The 19066-nt window shown below is 37.2% G+C and overlaps 1 protein-coding gene across 1 annotated transcript in view; it reads left to right on the top strand.

The window, feature by feature from the left end:
- The window catches only part of ZFHX4 (zinc finger homeobox 4), a 190642-nt gene that overhangs the window by 143629 nt on the left and 27947 nt on the right, over positions 1 to 19066 (top strand). Inside the window, exon 5 of the mRNA XM_012810740.2 lies at positions 11357 to 11425. Coding sequence (XP_012666194.1) covers positions 11357 to 11425 — 69 coding nt within the window. The remainder of the gene's footprint in view (positions 1 to 11356; positions 11426 to 19066) is intronic.

Raw genomic sequence — 19066 nt, 5'->3', positions numbered from 1 at the left:
TTTTTTTTTTTCACCTTTGGCCTGTTTTGCCAATCACTCCAGGGTCCTATGCCTATCTCTTAGTTCTTTGTAGTATCTTTTGTCATCCTCCAATGTTACTTAATTTAATTTTTGTTCTCCAAAGTTCTGCCCTCAGCCCTCATTTCCCGTTCTGTGTATGTTCTTTCTAAGAAGTGTCATTTACTCACAAGTCATTGGTTAACATCACTTTCAAATATCTTCAACTCCAGTTCTCTTCCAGGATCTAGTTACCTAAACTTAAATATTTGCTAGACCTCTCTACTCAAATACATGTCAAACCTGAGCTCATTGTCTCTTCTCTCACCTGAGTCTTGCACTTTTTAACATTCCTTCTCTCTCCAATAGAATCACTGTTCTTCCTTTTTCCCTAATTTCTTCTATGCAATGATAGATTGAAGTGGGATGTATGTTCCAGTACATATGTATATATTATTATTATTTATTTACAACCAGATTCCTCTTCCAATATTTTATCCTCTATAGAGTGCCCCAAATATATATATTCCATGACGTATACTTATATGTATTTATTTATTATTATGTTATATATTATTTTATATTGATAATATATAAATATATAACATTACATAATATATTATTTATTAATAATAATTATATTATTATTTATTCTTAAATACATGTATATACTTATTATTATTATTTCCAACCATATTCCTCTTCTACTATCTTATCCTCTATAGAAATCATAATGATGGCAACCCTGCTTAAAATGCTTACTTTGCCCAGATCCAAGTACCTTTTGCCAATACTTGCATTCAGGCAAAGGAGAAAATAAATTGGCTATGTCTCAGAAACAATTTTTTCTACCGCTAACGGAGTCCAAAGAAAGCAATGTGCCAAATCTGATCAATCTGTTTGCTCATTAGTGAATGATTTATTAAATAAACATTTCATGGATATGCATAGTATTGTCTTGAAAATTCATAGCAGGTTCCAATAGTACATTTTTCACTCTTGGCTCCAACCTAGGCTTTCTAATCTTCCTGTGCCTGGTCTATGAATACTTTCATTAACTTTTTCCCCAGGTTTGTTTGACTTATGTTTGTATCCATCAGTTCCTAAGTCAATTCTCATAAGCGTAATTTGGGGTATATAACTGTATAAATTTGACCTTTTCTAATGTGATGAGATGCAGAAAGTTCAACACAGGGAAGGCCAAGGTTTATTTACATAGAATTTAGGAGTCTTTTCTATATCTTAGGCTAATAGCAAATTTATTTCAGCAATTATAGTGTTGGTAAAAAGAATTTATCTAGTTAACTGAGGATTTTCTTTTATCACCATATATAATTCACAAAATAAATAAGCCAGTATATGAGAAGTGATAACTTTCCCCATGGATATAACTGTGAAGAGTAGTTTATTACAGAGGCAGTGGTACTTTCTGTGTCACCATGTTTAAGCATTCAAAGGTGTCTAACCTGCAGCCTGTGGCTCCACATGCAGATTATTTGAGGACTGTTGTGTTTATCTCTGGTGTTGGAGGATATTGTGAAAAGTGTGCACGGACTTTTCTTTATTATTTGCCCATCAGCTTTTGTTAGTGTTTGTGTTTAACTGTGTGGCCTAACTTCCTACTCTTCCATTGTATAGCAGAAAAGAAAAAAAGTTGGACACCCCAGCTAGATTGTACAGGACAAAGATTGTGTTTATGTATTTTACACGATCACCTGGAGGGGGTGATAACTATAACCACTTATATTTAGTTCTTATTTAGTATGATGACAAGAGCAGAAGGAATTTGATCCCCAGTTTTACAGAGAGAAAAATGGCTCCAACATATTAAAAGATCAGTATAAGTTAACACTGAGTAAAAAGTTCTTCCTTGAATTCTTTATTTTTAGACACCTCCTGTGAAACGTTCCCTTTGTGAAAGCTCTGAAATGTTATCTTTGGTTCATTATGAACTGCTTTTGAGAAAAAGAAGTGTTTTGTGTTTTAATGATGTGCTCAGTTCAGTAAGGCATATGATTTAGGTGACTGTAGTGTCAGAAATAATCTAGGAAATTACTTAAATCCAATATCTGTATATAGATGAAAATTTGTAGAGTTTTGTAGGCTGCCATAGTTGCAGACCTGTCTATTCTGAAAGTGTAACCTCTTGGTTTTTTTTTTCCTTTTAGAGAGTGGATGGTGGAGGTTTACAGTGTTAAAGGAGAGGACTCCTTAATTGAGAGAGAAAATCTAGGCTGATTTGAGTACACTAGTGTCCTTCACAATTTGTCTTCTGTCACTGTCTTTTTCATAAAAGGCCATGCCAGTGCCAATGAAAAGTCTTTACAACTTGATAGACATGTAAAATTTGCTGAGGGATTTTAAAAATACTTTCAAACTACATTGCTTAGGAGTAGTCTTGTTTACATTTGCTATTTTCTTTCTTTTATTTTTTGAGACAGAGCCTTAAGCTCTTACCCTGGGTAGAGTGCCATGGCAGCACGACTCACAGCAATCTCCAGTTCCTGGGCTTAAACGAGTCTCTTGCCTCAGCCTCTCAAGTATCTGGGACTACAGGCACCCGCCACAACGCCCGGCTATTTTTTTGTTGCAGTTGTCATTGTTGCTCAGCTGGCCTGGGCTGGGTTTGAACCTGCCGGCATGGGTGTATGTGGCTGGCGCCTTAGCTGTTTGAACCACAGGCACTGAGCCAACATTTGATATTTTTAAAATATCCATGCAAATAATAGTAGTATTTTAAAGGTCTAAATACTAACTGAACTGATGGACCAAGAGTGCATTACATACAATTATAATGTAAAAAGCCATAATATCAAATTGATGTAGTCTTTGCTCTGAGTAGTTTGTATTCAGCTGGCTAGATCAAAGCCAGAGAGGAATCATGCATAAGTACAACCACTAGTTATTCAGTACTGCACGTTCTGTATTTATGAACTTTACTCCTTATCACCTTCCTGAAATCTTGGTATTTTGTTTCCATTTTTACATGTAGAATTCTGAATTTCAGGGAGATGTCAACTTGGTCAGTGTCAAATAGCTAGAAACTGTTGGAACTTGGATTCAAACCTAACTGTATTTAGTATGTAAGTCCACTGTTTTTTTTCCTGGCTTTTACCACAAATATATCCGTGGTACTAGTCAACTTTGCCCTAATGAAATATCTCTTTGAACAACATGGGCTTCTGCAGGCCAGGTTGCTGGGACAGAAGGAGGCAATTTCATGTTACTGATGTCTCACTTTTTCTTTGCTTGCTGTAACTTTTCAAATAAAGAGAATGAATCTCAGATACTGATAAAATTAATTGACCATTATTTCAACATGGGGGTTACTTTCCACAGTCAGAGAGCATGATAGTTTCATGGATAATGGTTCCACAGAAGTATGCCTGAGTAACTCACTGACCGTGATTAAGACAAAATCTTGGGAATCAGGTAACAGATTATAGAACAGATTTTTTTAATAGTTGTGAAACTGATTCAACTCTAGAGATGTAGTTGTTAAAAAACAGTGCAATCTTAGAGGGAGGCACCTATCATTTCAGAAGTCTTTAAGATGAATGTGAAAGAAAAGTTATAGAAGCTTCCCAAATCAAATAACATAACTGAATCAAAGAAATACAACTTCCCTAAGGGTAAATGATAATCCTATGGGAGGTCTTTGAAAGAGTTAAAGGAAATAGTGATAAAGCAGCACTACTGGATAACTATTTTTTCTTATTAAATAATAATTTTAAAAGGCTTTTGACCTAATGCACAGCTATTCAAAAACCTGGCAACTATGGAATAGAAAGTTGTGGCTTTCGTGGATTAAAAACTAGCGATGAGGTAACACATAGAGGTCTGACAATTAAGTTCACCAATTCATCCTAGAAAATTTCTCCCTACCTCATTTCTGACTATAACTATGCTCACCCTCAGGGTACTCCCCTTAGGAAGCTATGCACTGATGCCAGCACCTCGCCCATCCTTCAAAGCAACTTCAGAACTGTTTTTCTGGAATAAACATCAGAGCTCTCATTGTATGGCACACAAAACATACAATAATGATAATGAACGCCACTCAGCAAGACACCACCACATGTCAATGTGAACACAGTTCTAAGACACTGATATACCAAGGTTATAAAACCTTAATTGTTTTTACAGTGCTGTTTGTACAGTGCTGCTAATATAAGTGCATTGTGGCAAGTTTGCAAACTTAATTGTTAGACCTCGTTGTTAGACAATGACAACTCATACAATGATAACCATTCCAGTGAAAGGGTTGCAAAGTTGCTTTAGAGGGTGGATTAGGCACTAGAGTTGGAGCATAGCTTTCCTTGGGGAGTACTTCAAAGGTGACCATGGTTATATTCAGCAATGAGGAATGTAGCACTTTTTCTAGGATGAGTTTTCTAACTTAATTATTACGTTGTATAGTTGAACCTTGAGGATGTTATTTCACTAAGCCAGTCATAAAAAGACAAATATTGCATGATTCCACTTATAAGAGACAGCTGATAGTGTATTGATAGAATCGATGAATGGAATTGTGGTTGCCAGAAATTGGGGGGAAGGGAAAATGAGGAGTTACTAACTAATGGGTGTAGAATTTCAGTTAGGCAATATGAAATTTAAATATTTAAATATTTAATATGAGCTTATAAATATAATCTTACTAGCCATAAGATCCAGACATCTGGGTGGTACCTGTGGCTCAGTGAGTAGGGCACTGGCCCCAAATACCAAGGGTGGTAGTTTCAAACCCAGTCCCAGCCAATCTGCAACAAAAAATAGCCAGGCATTGTGGGGGGCGCCTATATTCCCAGCTACTCAGGAGGCTGAGGCAAGAGAATCACTCAAGCTCAAGAGCTGGAGGTTGCTGTGAGCTGTGATGCTACAGCACTCTACTGAAGGCAACAAAGTGAAACTCTGTCCCTAAAAAGAAAAAAAAAAAAAATCCAGACCTCTTATGTGCAATATTATACCTGTAGTCAACAATACTGTACTGTACACATAAGAATTTGTTATAAGAGTAAATCTCATGTTAATTATTCATACCACAATAAAATAAAATTGAAAAAAAAACTATCTTTGATAAAGGAAGCAAATGTTGAAATATTTGCCAGCTTTCAGCGTGAACAAAGGCTATTACTGGGTAGGCCAGGAATCCATTTTTGCATCAGAGGTGTTTATGTTGATGAGCAAAGTAGCCAGCCAGGCCAACGTGCAGAGGAATGAAAATTCTTCTAGATGAAGTAAGATGTTATGAGTTCCAGAAAGACTTAAATCTAGATAACCAGGCAACTGGTTCAGAGACGGGAACACGATGTTATGTTCAAATGAAGATTCTGGAAGTTTGATCTTTTAATTTCAGAACAATCAGAAACGAAACAGAATCTTATATGTAGAAATGTGATTTGAAATTAGTAAATTTAAGAAAAATGTTTTAGTAAGAGCATTTTAAAATGTTAAGACGTTAAGCAGATGTATGAATAATTTATGAAAACTAATTGATACCAGGAACTTATTAAATTCTTTGGAGGCCCCATTCCACTGAGGTCGTAGATTACTCAAGAAGCAAAAAGAAGTGATCACACGTTTCTGGCCTAAAGGCCTCAGGAGACACTGCTCCCTTACTATATAAAAATAACTTCTGAGTAAAATCAGACCGGGCAGGGCAAAGGAGCTTTACTTTTCCAGAAAATAAAAAATTACGAATCCAGCCCCATTCAGATAATTGACACTGGAGCATCCAATGCACTTCAATCTATTACTGGCTGGAAGAAATAATTTAAGAGAAAGCGCTGCGGGTCAACAAAGATGATGTTGCTTGGTTACTCAAAACCATTTGGTAGCATGCTGAGTTGCTTAGCTTTTTAGAAGAGCACTCTTTGTGTCCGCATCGAGAAAGATGAAGAAGACCACTCGAAACCATTTTTAATTGTAAACTTGCTTCAACTGAACACTGACTTGACTTTGGCAAAGCCCACGCAAGTTCAGAGGTCTTTATTAAAATGTAAACTACCAAGGCAGCAATAAATGTTGAATTTGATGTATCTTTCTAAATATTAATCTTGTTATGATGAAAATGCTTTGAAGGGGTTGAACTGTTTTCTTAGGAGGAAAAAGAATTCTGTTCTCAGGCTTCCTGGCCTGGGAGTCCTGGGGGCTGCCTGGAGGCAGCACTGTCCAGGAGAGAAGTACAGAGCTTTGGAGTCAGACAGATGGGTCCAAATCCCACCTCTGCTGCTCTGTGCCTTTGGAAAAAATTAAACTGTCTGAGCTTTGATATCTCATCCCTTCCATAAAAGCAATGATTTTTCTGTTACAGATTACTGTGAGGATTGAGTAAGGAAATGCATGTCACCAGCCTAGCACCTAACAGGTTTCCAGCAAATGGTAATTTCTTATTCTGAAGTTGAGAGAGCCACACATCTCTTCTCGTGTATTCAGTCTCTAAAACGGGCGTCCTCAAACTACGGCCCGCAGGCCACATGCAGCCCACCTAGGACATTTATCCAGCCCACCGGGTGTTTTTGCTGCAACTGCCTGCCCTGCTTAGCAGCCGGCTTGTCCTGGGGCCTGCAGTCTGGCCCTCCAGTGATCTGAGGGACAGTGAACTTATCCTTGTACAGTGAATCACTTAGTTCCAGTAGAGATAGGAGGGGCTTTAAGAGTAAAATAAGGCAGGGCAGTGCTACAGGGTTGTGGAGTGAAGATTGATTCAAACTTGCAAACTCTGTTTTAGAATTTAGTCTTATTTTTAAGTTTAACAAAAAAATAGGAATCGGGGTTACCTTCTTGGGAAAAGCTAAAATGGGATTAAAAAATCTTACCTGGGACTACAGAAAATGGTTTTCTTTCTCTTTTTTAGCTTAGACCAGTTGGCTTAATATTTATTCTTTTTGGTGGCAAGTATTTTATGTGCTTAACATTTTTCTAAGAATAGTGATATACTTTATTGTTTAACACATTGGCGATTTAGTGAGACGTGTTGAGATAAGGCAGTTTTGTGAGCAAATACTATTTTACTGCTATACTTAAAAAAAATTCTTATTAGCACTAAATGTGTGCTGAATGCTCCCCCAATTTTGCTGATATGCATTTTTAAAGTATATGGCTATTAAAGTATCTAGTGAAGGTAAAAATAATTCCTAAATCTTAGAATTCTCTGCATATGTGTGTATCGAGACTGCTTTAAAAATTAAAATTCCAGATTTTTCCCTGATCACGAGATTTGTATTGATTTTATTCTTTAAAATTGTCATTCTAATAAGCAATTGGGGCAAGTGGGAAGGGATTTGCCAGATGGGAACTTGATGATTTTTCAACTAGAAGTAAATACCTGGAACTTACCGGAATAAGTATCATTCATATAAAGGAAGGGGGAATAAAAAGGAGTAATGAGATGGGTCGGCCTATAGGCAGGTGTGGAAGTGCAAGTTAATGAGAGAGAGAGAGTCCTAAGAATTTTCATTCTAACATTTAAAAAGGATCAGAACCCTAAACATTTCGGCTTTAAGCTTTGTCTTTGTGGATGCAACCATTTGGGTTAGGCTAAGGAACAGGTGATTAGAAGACGGGTCAAAGAAAACAATTCACACGATAAATAAGTGCAAAAGTCAAAAGAAATCTGCTTTGGGGATCTTGAAAATATGGTTCCGTATATTGTTGTGGTTAAGAGAACTATCCTGAAATGCTGGTAACATTGTGTAGGCTCAAGTCAGAGCTCCCTGCTTGCTCTGGGTGTCATAACGCGTAGAAAGAGCATTGTTCAGCTTCTGGCACAGAGAAAATGCTCTGAAATACGTTGTTGTTGATGATGATGATTGTGATGATCAATACACCATTCCACTGAAAATGCTGCTGATGACTCCTACATTGTGTTAATAAAAATAGAGTAATTTGGTACCATTTTCAGATGTGTGATCATCACCAAATCGACAGGATAGAGTAGAATACCAGATAAACTAAGTCAATGTTATTATTTTTAAATAGTATTAAACAAGAAAGGTCAGGGGCTAGAGAACTCAAATTAGTAATCTAATTAAATGACTGGCAAAGAGGCAGATTCTGTTAACAGGAGTCAGATTTGTTATTGCAGAGCAATCATTAAAGTGCTATATTACAAGATGCCAAATATTGTTTCTAGGTTTTAAACATTTCATTTTACCTAGGCATTAAAGTACAGATTAATCCATTCATTTGATAAGTTGAAATCTCCTTTATTAAGATATTTATACTATTTATACAGAGTGTGCAACATTGTTGAGGATCTGAAAAGAATTCTGTGGCATACAGAGCTACATTCCTTTATGAATTTATTTGCACAAGTAGCTCTCATTGGACAAGTCTCCCAAGTGCCACATGACCTACTTTGTGAGATTAAATAACAGTTTCTGATTTTGACATTTTGTACATTTCCTTAAATCATTACCAAATGAAATGATTTTAATGTGGCACTAAACTATTATTCAGTTATATATCCAAGGAATGTGTTTTATGAAATAGCAGAATTTTCATAGGACTATTGAAAAGTTGTTTTTCATCCCCCACTCAGATTTTGGCCCTTGCTAAGACTAGGTAAACCTTTATGGACTCTTATATATGCTGGTGTTACAGCTGGATGCATAGAAAATTTCACAGACTTTCATACTAAATAGACAAGGGTTTTATTTGAGACTCTGTCAGTTTCTAACTTTGTGACCCAGCACAAGTTATTTTCACGTCTTTAAACTCCAGTCTCCTAATTTATAAAATCAGAATTAGTAATTATCTTTTGATTTTATTGCAAGGATGACAATTACTTCTATCCAAATACCATATCAGTACCTGGCAGAGATATGAATTCAGTAATTTGTTATCATATAATTTTTATTTTCATTCATCTTTAAGGAAGAGCAATTATTTGGTCAGATTCACTTAAGCACCACTGATACTCATTTAAACATATCTATATGATATGCTGAAGTGTGTGTGAAATAGTAAGGAGTTTTTATAAATTATATTTATTTTCTGCTAGAAAAGAAGGAAAGAAATGGTTCTATACATACACACACCTTTCTGTGAGCAGCAAGGTTTATTGTATGTGTTTGGTATAATTGACAGATCTTTCAACTTAGAGTCCTAAAGTTCTGGGAAGCTTTTACAAAATTGTTATCGTGAGACCCTTCTGTTTCAAGATACAGGGTGTAGATTAGTATTTTGAATAAAAGTGTCTTAGGTGACTTTGATATTTCTTACTCTGCTTTTACTTGAGAATCTGTGAACATGAAAAGCTATGTTAGAGGAGGCCATCATTTATTGGGGAAATATCCATGAATCATGTAAAAAATTATCATAAAAGTACATCATGATTAAGTGTGAAGATTTAGGTATAAGCTAATTGTTATGGGTGCACACAGAGATTTCACTTGCTTTTGAGGGAAGAATAGGAGGTAAACAAGAGAAGAATAAAAAGATATTCAAAGTAGGGTGATGCCTGTGGCTCAAAGGAGTAGGGCGCTGGCCCCATGTACCGGAGGTGATGGGTTCAAACCTGAGCCCGGCCAAAAAAAAAAAAAAAAATACTGCAAAAGACATTCAAAGTCAAAAGAACCAACTGATCAAGGCCTGAAGATGATGAGAGGTTGCCGAGAGAGAAGGCGGGCGGCTTGAGTGACATGTTCAATGTAGATCAAGGCTGTGATTTATCTGCAGCTTACCCCCGGATTTATAAGCAAAGATTGAGGATAAATTTTTCCTTTCATGACTAACTTAAAATACAGTTACAAAAAATATAATTTTGTGGAGGGGGGCACTGTGTGCTTACTATACTTGTGTATTTTTAGATAGATTACTGCCAAAGGCTGAAGGTTTTGTATATAGAAGAAGAAAAAAATCCGTAAATGCAGCCGTATTGCCTTGGTGTGTACTTTTTTTTTTTTTAAGTAAATCATTTGTTTAGTTAAAGCCTTCAAATAAACCAGAGATGCTATTGCCTAGAAATATTTGATGAACATAATTCTCTTTGGCAGTGTAAGAATAGTATGACAACTTTTTAAATTTCCCAATTGTCTGACCTTTTCTAACTTCAAATTCTATATTATATTGTACTTTTATTTGTATTAGATGTTTTCTATTACAATCATTGATTATTTATATAATTATATGTCAATTTTATAAATGACAGAATTGAGGCTTAGTTAGGTTATGTAATTTACCCAAAGTCCTATACCTAAAAAGTGGTAGAGCCACAATTTGTACTCAAGTTGTTCTCAGAGGACATCTGGTCTAGAGACACAAGGTGGAAAGGCAGACAGATTGTTGTAGAGGGTATTGGAATTGTCAGGAAAGAGAAGCAGACAGAGGAAATAGAGAGGAACACATGACAAGAGACAGTATAACATGGAATCAACAGCTGTGGCTCAAAGGATTAGGGCGCCAGCCCCATATGTTGGAGGTGGCAGGTTCAAACCCAGCCCCAGTCAAAAAAAAAAAAAAAAAAACCCTGCAAAATAAAAACAAACAAACAAACAAACAAACAAAAAACAGCTGTGAAGACTCGGTATGGAGAAGGAATGAAGTGTTGAAGGTGATTTCTGAGGTCTCTTTATTATTATTACAATTTTTATTAAATATATTTCTTTGTGACAGGGAATAAGATGGAATAATGGAGTTAGGTGAAAATACTGATTTGTGTTTGAGGTTGAGTTTTGCAAACCAGAACACTGTTGGCATTTCTGCTCTGGAGCGCGAATGAAAGGTCAGAATAAAGATGTGGATTTATTGATGACTGGGACTTAAGTCTTCTGATGGCCCCTTCCAGTGCCTGGTGTTTGCTTTGGTCTCTCACTTCAGCTGTCACATACAGTAATGAGATTTCCTTTTCTTTTTGTTATCTTTTCAGTGAAATAAAAGTATGCTCGTGATGTGTGTAATGTGCCATTGTCACTGTCACACACGGTCCTATAATGTAGTCTTGGCCACATAGCCAAAAAGTGAATATTGGAATGAGCCTTTCCTGCTTCCGTATTTTATCTGTGTCATTGTATTTGTTCTGTGTTGATGATTATCAAGAATTAAATCTAACCTCTTGGAGGTGGGGCACAATTAAAGGAGGGACTTTACCTGACAAAGGCAATCAGTATAACCTGGTTCTCTGTATCCTCAAGGAATTCTCAACAATTAAAAAAAAAAAGAATTAAATCTTAATCTACCACTCCCTGGACTCATTTTGCCAACCAGGGCTCACTTGTCTGTAAAGTGTGCTGGAGACTCCCCTGAACTCCACCTGATCCTTCTCTTCTGATAGCCAATTTTGGATTCTTGTGCTATCAGCTGTGATATGAACCCTAATGTGGCATGCTAATTTACCTTTCCCTGATGTCCTCTGCAGAGACTGCCTCTTTGGGAGCCAGGACCTGTGAGGATGAGCTTACGGAGCAGCAGTTGAGAGCAACCTCAGGTAATTGTTTCTATTCCTTCTCAAAATCTTGTCCTGTCCTAAATGAGTTACACTTGTTACTTCCATAATTTATTTAATAAACATTATCTGGAACTACTTTAATCTGATCCGATCCCTTAAATAAGTGAAAAGCAAAATCAGATATGTCCACTATTTTGAAATATATGTCAAGCGACTTTATTTATTAGAGCAGTTGTAGGTTCACAGCAAAATTGAGAGGAAGGTACAGATTTCCCAAATATCCCTTCCCCTCATATGCATAGCCTTCCCCATTGTTATCATCCTCACCAGTGTGGTGCCTTTGTTCAATGATGGACCTGTGTGGACACAACAGTATCATCCAAAGACCATTGTTTATATTAGGGGTCAATCTTGGTATTATACATTTCATGGGTTTGAACAAAAATATAAGGGCATGTATCTACCATTATAACATCAAACAGAATAGTTTCACTGCTCTAAAAGTCTTCTGTGCTCTACCTATTCATTGCTTCGTCTTCCTTGGCCCCTGGAACCCACTGACCATTTACTGTCTCCACACTCTTGACTTTTCCAGAATGTCATTTAGTTGGAATTATGCAGTTCACAGGATTTTCTGATTGGTTCCTTTCACTTAGCAGTATGCATTTCTCCGTATCTTATCATGGCTTAATCACTATTTATTTTTAGTGCTGAATACTATTCTATTTTCTAAATAAAACCAAAGTAATGTACTGAAGTTGCTTCCAGATTTTGGCAAATATGAATAAAGCTAATAGAAGCACCTGGGTCCAGGTTTCCGTGTGGACATAAATTTTCAACTCCTTTGGGTAAATACCAAGGAGTATAATTGCTGGATCATATGGTAGGAGTATGTTTAGTTTTGTAGGGCACCACCGAACTGCCTTGCAAAGTGGCTGTATCGTTTTGCATTCCTCCATCAGTGAATGAGAGTTCCTGTTGCTCCACATCCTCACCAGCATTTGGCATTGCCAGTATTCTGGATTGTGACCACAATCCATTCTAATAGGAGTGTGGGCAACTTGTTATTTGCAATTCCCTGATGGCATATGATGTGGAATATCTTTGCATAATTATCATGTGTACATCTTCTTTGACGAGGTGTCTGTTAAGGTCTTTGGCTCATTTTCTGATTGGATGGATTGCTTGCTAACAGTTCTTTTTATATTTGGATGGCAGTCCTTTATCAGATTTGTATTTTGCAGATGTTGTCTCCCACTCTATGGTTTGTCTTATGTTCTGACAGTGACTTTTACAGAAAAAAAACATTTTAATTTTAATAAAGTTGAGCTTATCAATTCTTTCATGGGTTGTGCCTTTAGTGTGGCATCTAAAAGTTGTTGTCAAGCCCAAGGTTATCTAGATTTTCTCTTAGGTTACTTTCCAGAAGTTTTATAGTTTTACATCTTGCATGTAGGTCTATGATCCATTCTCAGGTTAAGTTTTCTGAAGGATGTAAAGTCTAGGTTTAGATTTATTTTTCACACGTGGATATTTGTAGCTTCTTAAAGAACAATTGACTTCTGCTTGATTATTTCTCACTTTTATATTTGTATACCAAGGTGCTTTACCTGAATAATCAGTTTTCTACAAAGTGTATATATCATAAGATGGATATTATTTTTCCCAAGTCAAACAACCTTGTTAGTAGAGTTATTTTTGGTAATTAATCAACTCATTGGATTTTGTACAGCCAGGTCAACATAGTCACCAGTCTCTATGCTTTGCATGCGCGTGTGTGTTAAAAAGAGGCAGCTAACACTTTGTTGGGGGCATCATATTCAGGTAATTTAAAAGGAAATTCACCCCTGTACTATAATACACGTTGTTTATTTCTACAATTGGAACAATGATAATAATTGAATAAGAAATGATTATAAAAGTCATTTGCATATATAATGGTATAATGAAATACTTTTAAAAACTTTTGCAAGTGAAAACATTCCTCCAGTCTTAAGTCAAGACATACCTCTGAAAATGTTTCAGCTTCAAAGTTAAGTTTACTTTCACCTATGCATGTTTCATGAATTATGTTATTTTTACTCTAGAAAACTAGGATAAAATAGAATAAATCCAATGTCCATGCCACAGCTCAAACCAGTTAAAAGATTTCATTTATGACTTAATTGGAAGTAAAATGGCAAAAATCAAGACTTGTGACAAAAATATCGAGCTAAAAAGAGACTACTCACTGCCAATACATTTCTCTATTATTTTATAAACAATGACACAAAAATCTACATCTTCTGTCTCTGAGGGCTTTAGACAGAGATATTCTCAGGCCTTTTGTAGGTTTTCACACAGATGTTCTGTAAGGGAGTCGAATACAAGTTCAAATTGAACTTTCTTTTCTGCAAAACTATTTTCTCTCCTCTTTTCTCCATCATGATTGATAACTTCATGCTATAGACCTCGTTGCCAAAATAATATAACTAGAAATCATTCAATTTTACTCAAAATATTGGTGAGGAACTTCTATGTTCAAGGGACTGCTGGGCACATGTTATGAATAAGACAGATGAGGTCTCTCATTGTATATAATATTTCTAAACAAACCATAAACAAGGTACTTTTAATTAGTATGATAAGAGACTTTAAAAAAAGGTGATGTTCTACAGCAGATGATCTTAAAGTGTGACCCCCTTTCAAGCTGTATCAGCACAACCTAGGAACTTGTAAGAATGCAAATTCTTGGCTCCACCCCAGAAACTCAGAAACTCAGAAACACTGAGCCTGGGATCCAGCAAGGTCCTCCAGGTTGTGGTGATTCTTGCTAAAGTCGGTGTGACAGGTGATGAGCTACTTTAGAAGCAGTGGTCAGAGGCATGCTCTGAGGAAATGACAGGTGAGTTGAGTTCTGAATAATGAAAAGGAGTCAGTCATGCAGAATCTGGGGAAATGTATTCCCAACAGTGGTGAGAAGAAGTTGGTCACATTCCAGGAAAGGAAAGAAGGCTAACATAAAGAAAGACTCATCGGTAAGGAGGAGAGCAGCGTAGGGTGCAGTCAGAAAAGGAGGCAGGGGCCTAATGATTTCAGCTCCAGTAAGGAGATGATATGTTACTCTAAGGGAAATAATAAGCTCTGACAGGGCTTGAGCAAAAGAATGGCTTGATTTTATTTGTGATGAATACATTATAGGAAAGCAAGAGTAAGTCTTACCTAGTTACGTGACCATTTCAGGAATATGAGTAAGAGATTAAGGGTACTGGCAATGAGAACGTACAGAAGCAGGCGGATTCAGTATACAGTAGATAGTATTTTGGAGGTAGAAATAGTAGGAATTGCTGGTGGATAAGATGCTATGAGTAAGAAAGAGAAGAGGCAAGGGTGGCTGTTGTTTTGTTAATGGTACAGCCATTAACTAACATGTTGAAGATGAGAAAAAAAGTAAAGGGAAGTGTTTTGAGGGGGAACTAAGCTCTGATTTGATTTGGGTATATTGAATTTCATATGCCGTTTAGACATCCAAGTGGAAATATAAAATTTAAATCCGCAGGTCTGGGTGAAATTATCTGGGATAATGATGGAGATAGAGAAGAGGACTTAGTACTAATTCTGGGAACAGTCAAATATTTAGATGAATTTTGTTTTCTTTTTTGTGAGACACAGTCTCACTCTGTTGCTCAGGCTTGAATGCTATGGCATCAGCCTAGCTCACAGCAACCTCAAACTCCCAGGTTCAGGATCCTCCTGCCTCAGCCTCCTGAGTTTTTTTTTTTTTTTTTTTAAATTAGAGACTGGTCTCACTCTTGCTTAGGCTGATTTTGAACTTCTGAGCTCAAGGGATTCCCCCACCCCCACCCCACCTTTGCCTCCAGAAGTGCTGGGGTTACAGGTGTAAGTCACTATACCTGGACAGTTATTTAGATTTTTAATAGAGGAGGACCCAGCAAAGGAGATGAAGAAGGAACTCTCACAGAGGTAGGCTAAAACCCATAATAATCTGGGGCAATGATATCCAGGAGAGTTACATTTTTCCAGAATGAGGGAGTAGTAACAGTTACTGGGAAAAAGAAGATCCAAACAGAGAAGAGACTCTTGAATTTCACAGCTTGGAAGTAATTGGCAACTTGGAGAAGGGCAATTGGTGTGAATAAAAGACCTAGACAGGGATGAATAATACATGTCATTTAGTAAAGAAAGAAAATGGAAGGGCGGCATCTGTGGCTCAAGGAGTGGGGCGCTGGCCCCATGGACCAAGGGTGGTGGGTTCGAACCCAGCCCGGACCATAAAACTGCAAAAAAAAAAAAACAAAAAAAAAACAACCCAAACCTGACTATCAAAGCCAAAACAAACAAATACCCCTTTTAAAGAGAGGAATGGGGTGGCATCTAATCTCTTTCTCCCCTCACCCCTGGTTTGCTTCCCAAATTCAATTCACTATTCCAGCTAACATCTATTGTCTGCCTACTGCCTCAACACATAGGAAAAAGAAACAGAAAATGTACCCAGAAATGTTAAATCCAGTTCATGTTTCAGAGAAAACTTTTTAAAGTAGGAAATACTACTACTACTAATAATATAGCTATTATTTTTTAACACTTATTTTGTATTAGGCTCTATGCTCACTGGTATTTTATACTTCATTTCATTATACTCTTTTGAAGTAGGTATTTTTGCAGATGTTGAAACTAGTATTTCCCAAGTTGGGCTTGAAGGAAAAGTGGGAGTTACATAGTGAAGAAAAGTTATCCTGTATAAGATAAGGAAATATAATAGTGTGTCCAGGGAGGGAGAGGGCATTGCATTCAGCGGGGTATTTCTTGAACAGTGGTTGCAAAGCGTCACCTGGACCAGGAACCTGAGCATTACCTGGGAACTTGTTAGAGATGCAAATTCTCAGACCTGTTTTAGCACTGTGACATTAGAACATCTAGAAGTGGAACCCAGCAATCTGTGTTTTCATAAGTTGTCTAGGTGATTCTGACAACCTAAACCTTGAGAAGACTATTCTTGAGCATTAAGTGGTAGGCAGGAAGTAAAGAAAGATGAGATTGGAGTGGCAGAAAGGATCCAGGCATCCTGGAGATGTCTTGCTGTGTACAGAAGATTGAAATGTTTCTTCGTAAGAGATGGTAGTCACCAAAAGATTTTAAGTAGAGAAATCAGATTTTAGCAGATCATATGGTGGATAGACTTGAGTGGGTTGTGACTGGACAAGGAGAGCAGGGAGGTGTCCTGGAAAGAATTCTCATAAGCTCAGCAGCTTCTATAGAGACACTCAGACCAGAAGGCGAAAGTCGTTTGAGTCACTATATTCTCTTTCCTCTTTATGTGATCACTCCAGGAGTTTAAAAACTATGCCGTGTGTTCTTAGGAGGCTCATAAGAAAGGTTCTTGAACCCAAGTATATATTAAAACTATAGGCATCAATCACAATTGGCAGGGACTTAGATCATAAAATACCACTGAAGCGGATTGTAAGGTTTTCTTAGAAATTGTGTTGTTCTGTAGGATTAATAATAGTTTTCCAGTCAATTGTTATTAAAATAGGCTAGTCATTCAAACTCTTTTCTTTTAAATATAGTTGATGTGTATATGTAGAGCAACTTATAATTATGTTTGTCATTTTAGACATGTTAAAAATGCCAGGGAAAGGGCAGTGCCTGTGGCTCAAAGGAGTAGGGTGCTGGCCCCATTGCCGGAGGTGGCAGGTTCAAACCCAGCTCCAGCCAAAAACTGCAAAAAAAAAAAAAAAAAAAAAAAGCTAGGGAAAGTTCATTGTACCCTACTTTTGTAATGTAAGACTAAAGTAGCTTGTCTTCTGCCTGTTATTTTGAAACAGCTAAAAAATGAACATGTGTTATCATTTTCCTGACAATTTGGAAGTTTTCATGGACTCTAATACACATTTTAAGCTTAAGTATATCTGTATTATAAAAATTCATATAGAAGTAGATGTTATATTTTTGTATTCCATGAGGCAGAAGAATAATTTCAAATGCATATCATATGCATGGTGTATGCATATGCTGAATACAACAGTATTATGGGATGCTTTAATATTTTCATTTTTATTGCCTGTGATATATTAGTGCAGAGACTTATTGATAGCAATAAAAACCACTTTAACATCTTAGTTTTGGAATTTTACATAATGTATTTCCCTTAATTCTAAAATGTCTCCTTAATATACTTAATGTTATATATACGTATTTTCCTATAAGCCTCTTTTATTTTATGATATTTTATAACTGGCAAAATGTGGTACTTGAAAATTAGAATGTTGCCATTTTCTCCCCAACCCCAAATCCTAACCTACCGTTTTTATAGAGAAAGTGCGTTCTCACATTCATACTCTTGACTCTAAAGTCTATTTCTGTAATGAATGTCAAATTTATTTCTCAAACTCTCTCTGAGAATAAAAGTAACCTTTTATTCTGACTTATATGAAACTTTATGGTGTGTGTAAGTTAGCTTTTGATTATTTTTTGCATGATTAAAATTTTGCAAAGTCCTTATGGCTCCAAAGAGCCTACCTGTAATAAACAGCTTTCGCCTTCTAAACCACAAAACAGGTCTGAATTGCTGGAGCATTAGAGCTAATTGCCTGCCTACTTCAAAGGAAGAACTCAAACGGGGAGGGGGAGTCACAGAAGCAGAGGCACTGCCGGCGAATCCACCTCTAAAGGTTATGAGTTGCGGCTTGGAGGAGCCGGCAAAGTTATGGCCTCAGAACTGCTGTTTGCGATTAAGTTGATGGCGAGAGTCTATCCCACAATCTTTCCCTGCTGCTGACACAGAGTCTTTGTTCACATTCAGATTTCTCAAACTGTTGCCAGGGTCAGGCTGAGGTCAGACACCACAGTGATGTATAGAAGAACATGTCTGGGAATTTCTCTCACACTTAAAACACATACCAGAAACTGAAGAAGAGGACTCTGCACAATCTGTCTGATGAGACCCAGATTATGCTGTAGCCTTTATTTTAGTGCCTTCATAATTTTCTTTTTCTTCTCCTGACACACAATGTTTTATTAATGTGAGTTGCGATAGCCCTTACAATTTTATGTCCCCTCAAGATAAGGACACTCAGTAGCACTCTGACACTTCATTTTCCAGCCCTGGGGGAAAGGTCCAGTAAATCTACTCCAGGAAGACTTGCATCCCTTCCCTGGGATGAGTTGAAAAGTAATTGCCCTGGGCTGGTGTAGGTTGCTGGCCTGACCCTGGGTATCACCTCATGTGTGGGGACTTGGGAGGAACCCAGCCCAATCCAGTCGCCATCTCAGCCTTCCAGCCTCCCAAACCCAGTTCAGCCACCAGGGACTGTACCCACCAGCCTGGCCTCTGCTGGGATCCAGGAGCCTGTGTTTGATCACTGATTATCACTGACGGGTGAAAGCAGGCTAAAACCAGAAGTGTTGAGTCTTTTTCTTTTTTAAAGTAAAATTTCTGTGTGTGTTTGCCTGAAAGGAAAGCTTCCCCCCACCACTCTCAGGGGACTGAGCACCTGAACTAGGGCCTCCCCTCTGCTTTTGTGCAAAGGCAATGTATAGAAATGGAATAAATGGATTTGAGGACTCAACGGATAAAACTAACTCCTATTTTGAATGTATACATGTCCTTGTCTTCCTTTGGTTTTTTGGAGTTTCCTGCAGAGCCCAGCACTGTTCCCCTCTGTTGTCTTCCTGCTC

The sequence above is a fragment of the Otolemur garnettii genome, unplaced genomic scaffold (assembly GCF_000181295.1).
Source record: "Otolemur garnettii isolate 467f Iridium unplaced genomic scaffold, OtoGar3 scaffold00004, whole genome shotgun sequence".
NCBI classification, from domain to species: Eukaryota; Metazoa; Chordata; class Mammalia; order Primates; family Galagidae; genus Otolemur; species Otolemur garnettii.
The sequence above is the reverse complement of the archived record's forward strand: the minus strand, read 5'-3'. Positions and strand labels throughout refer to the sequence as shown.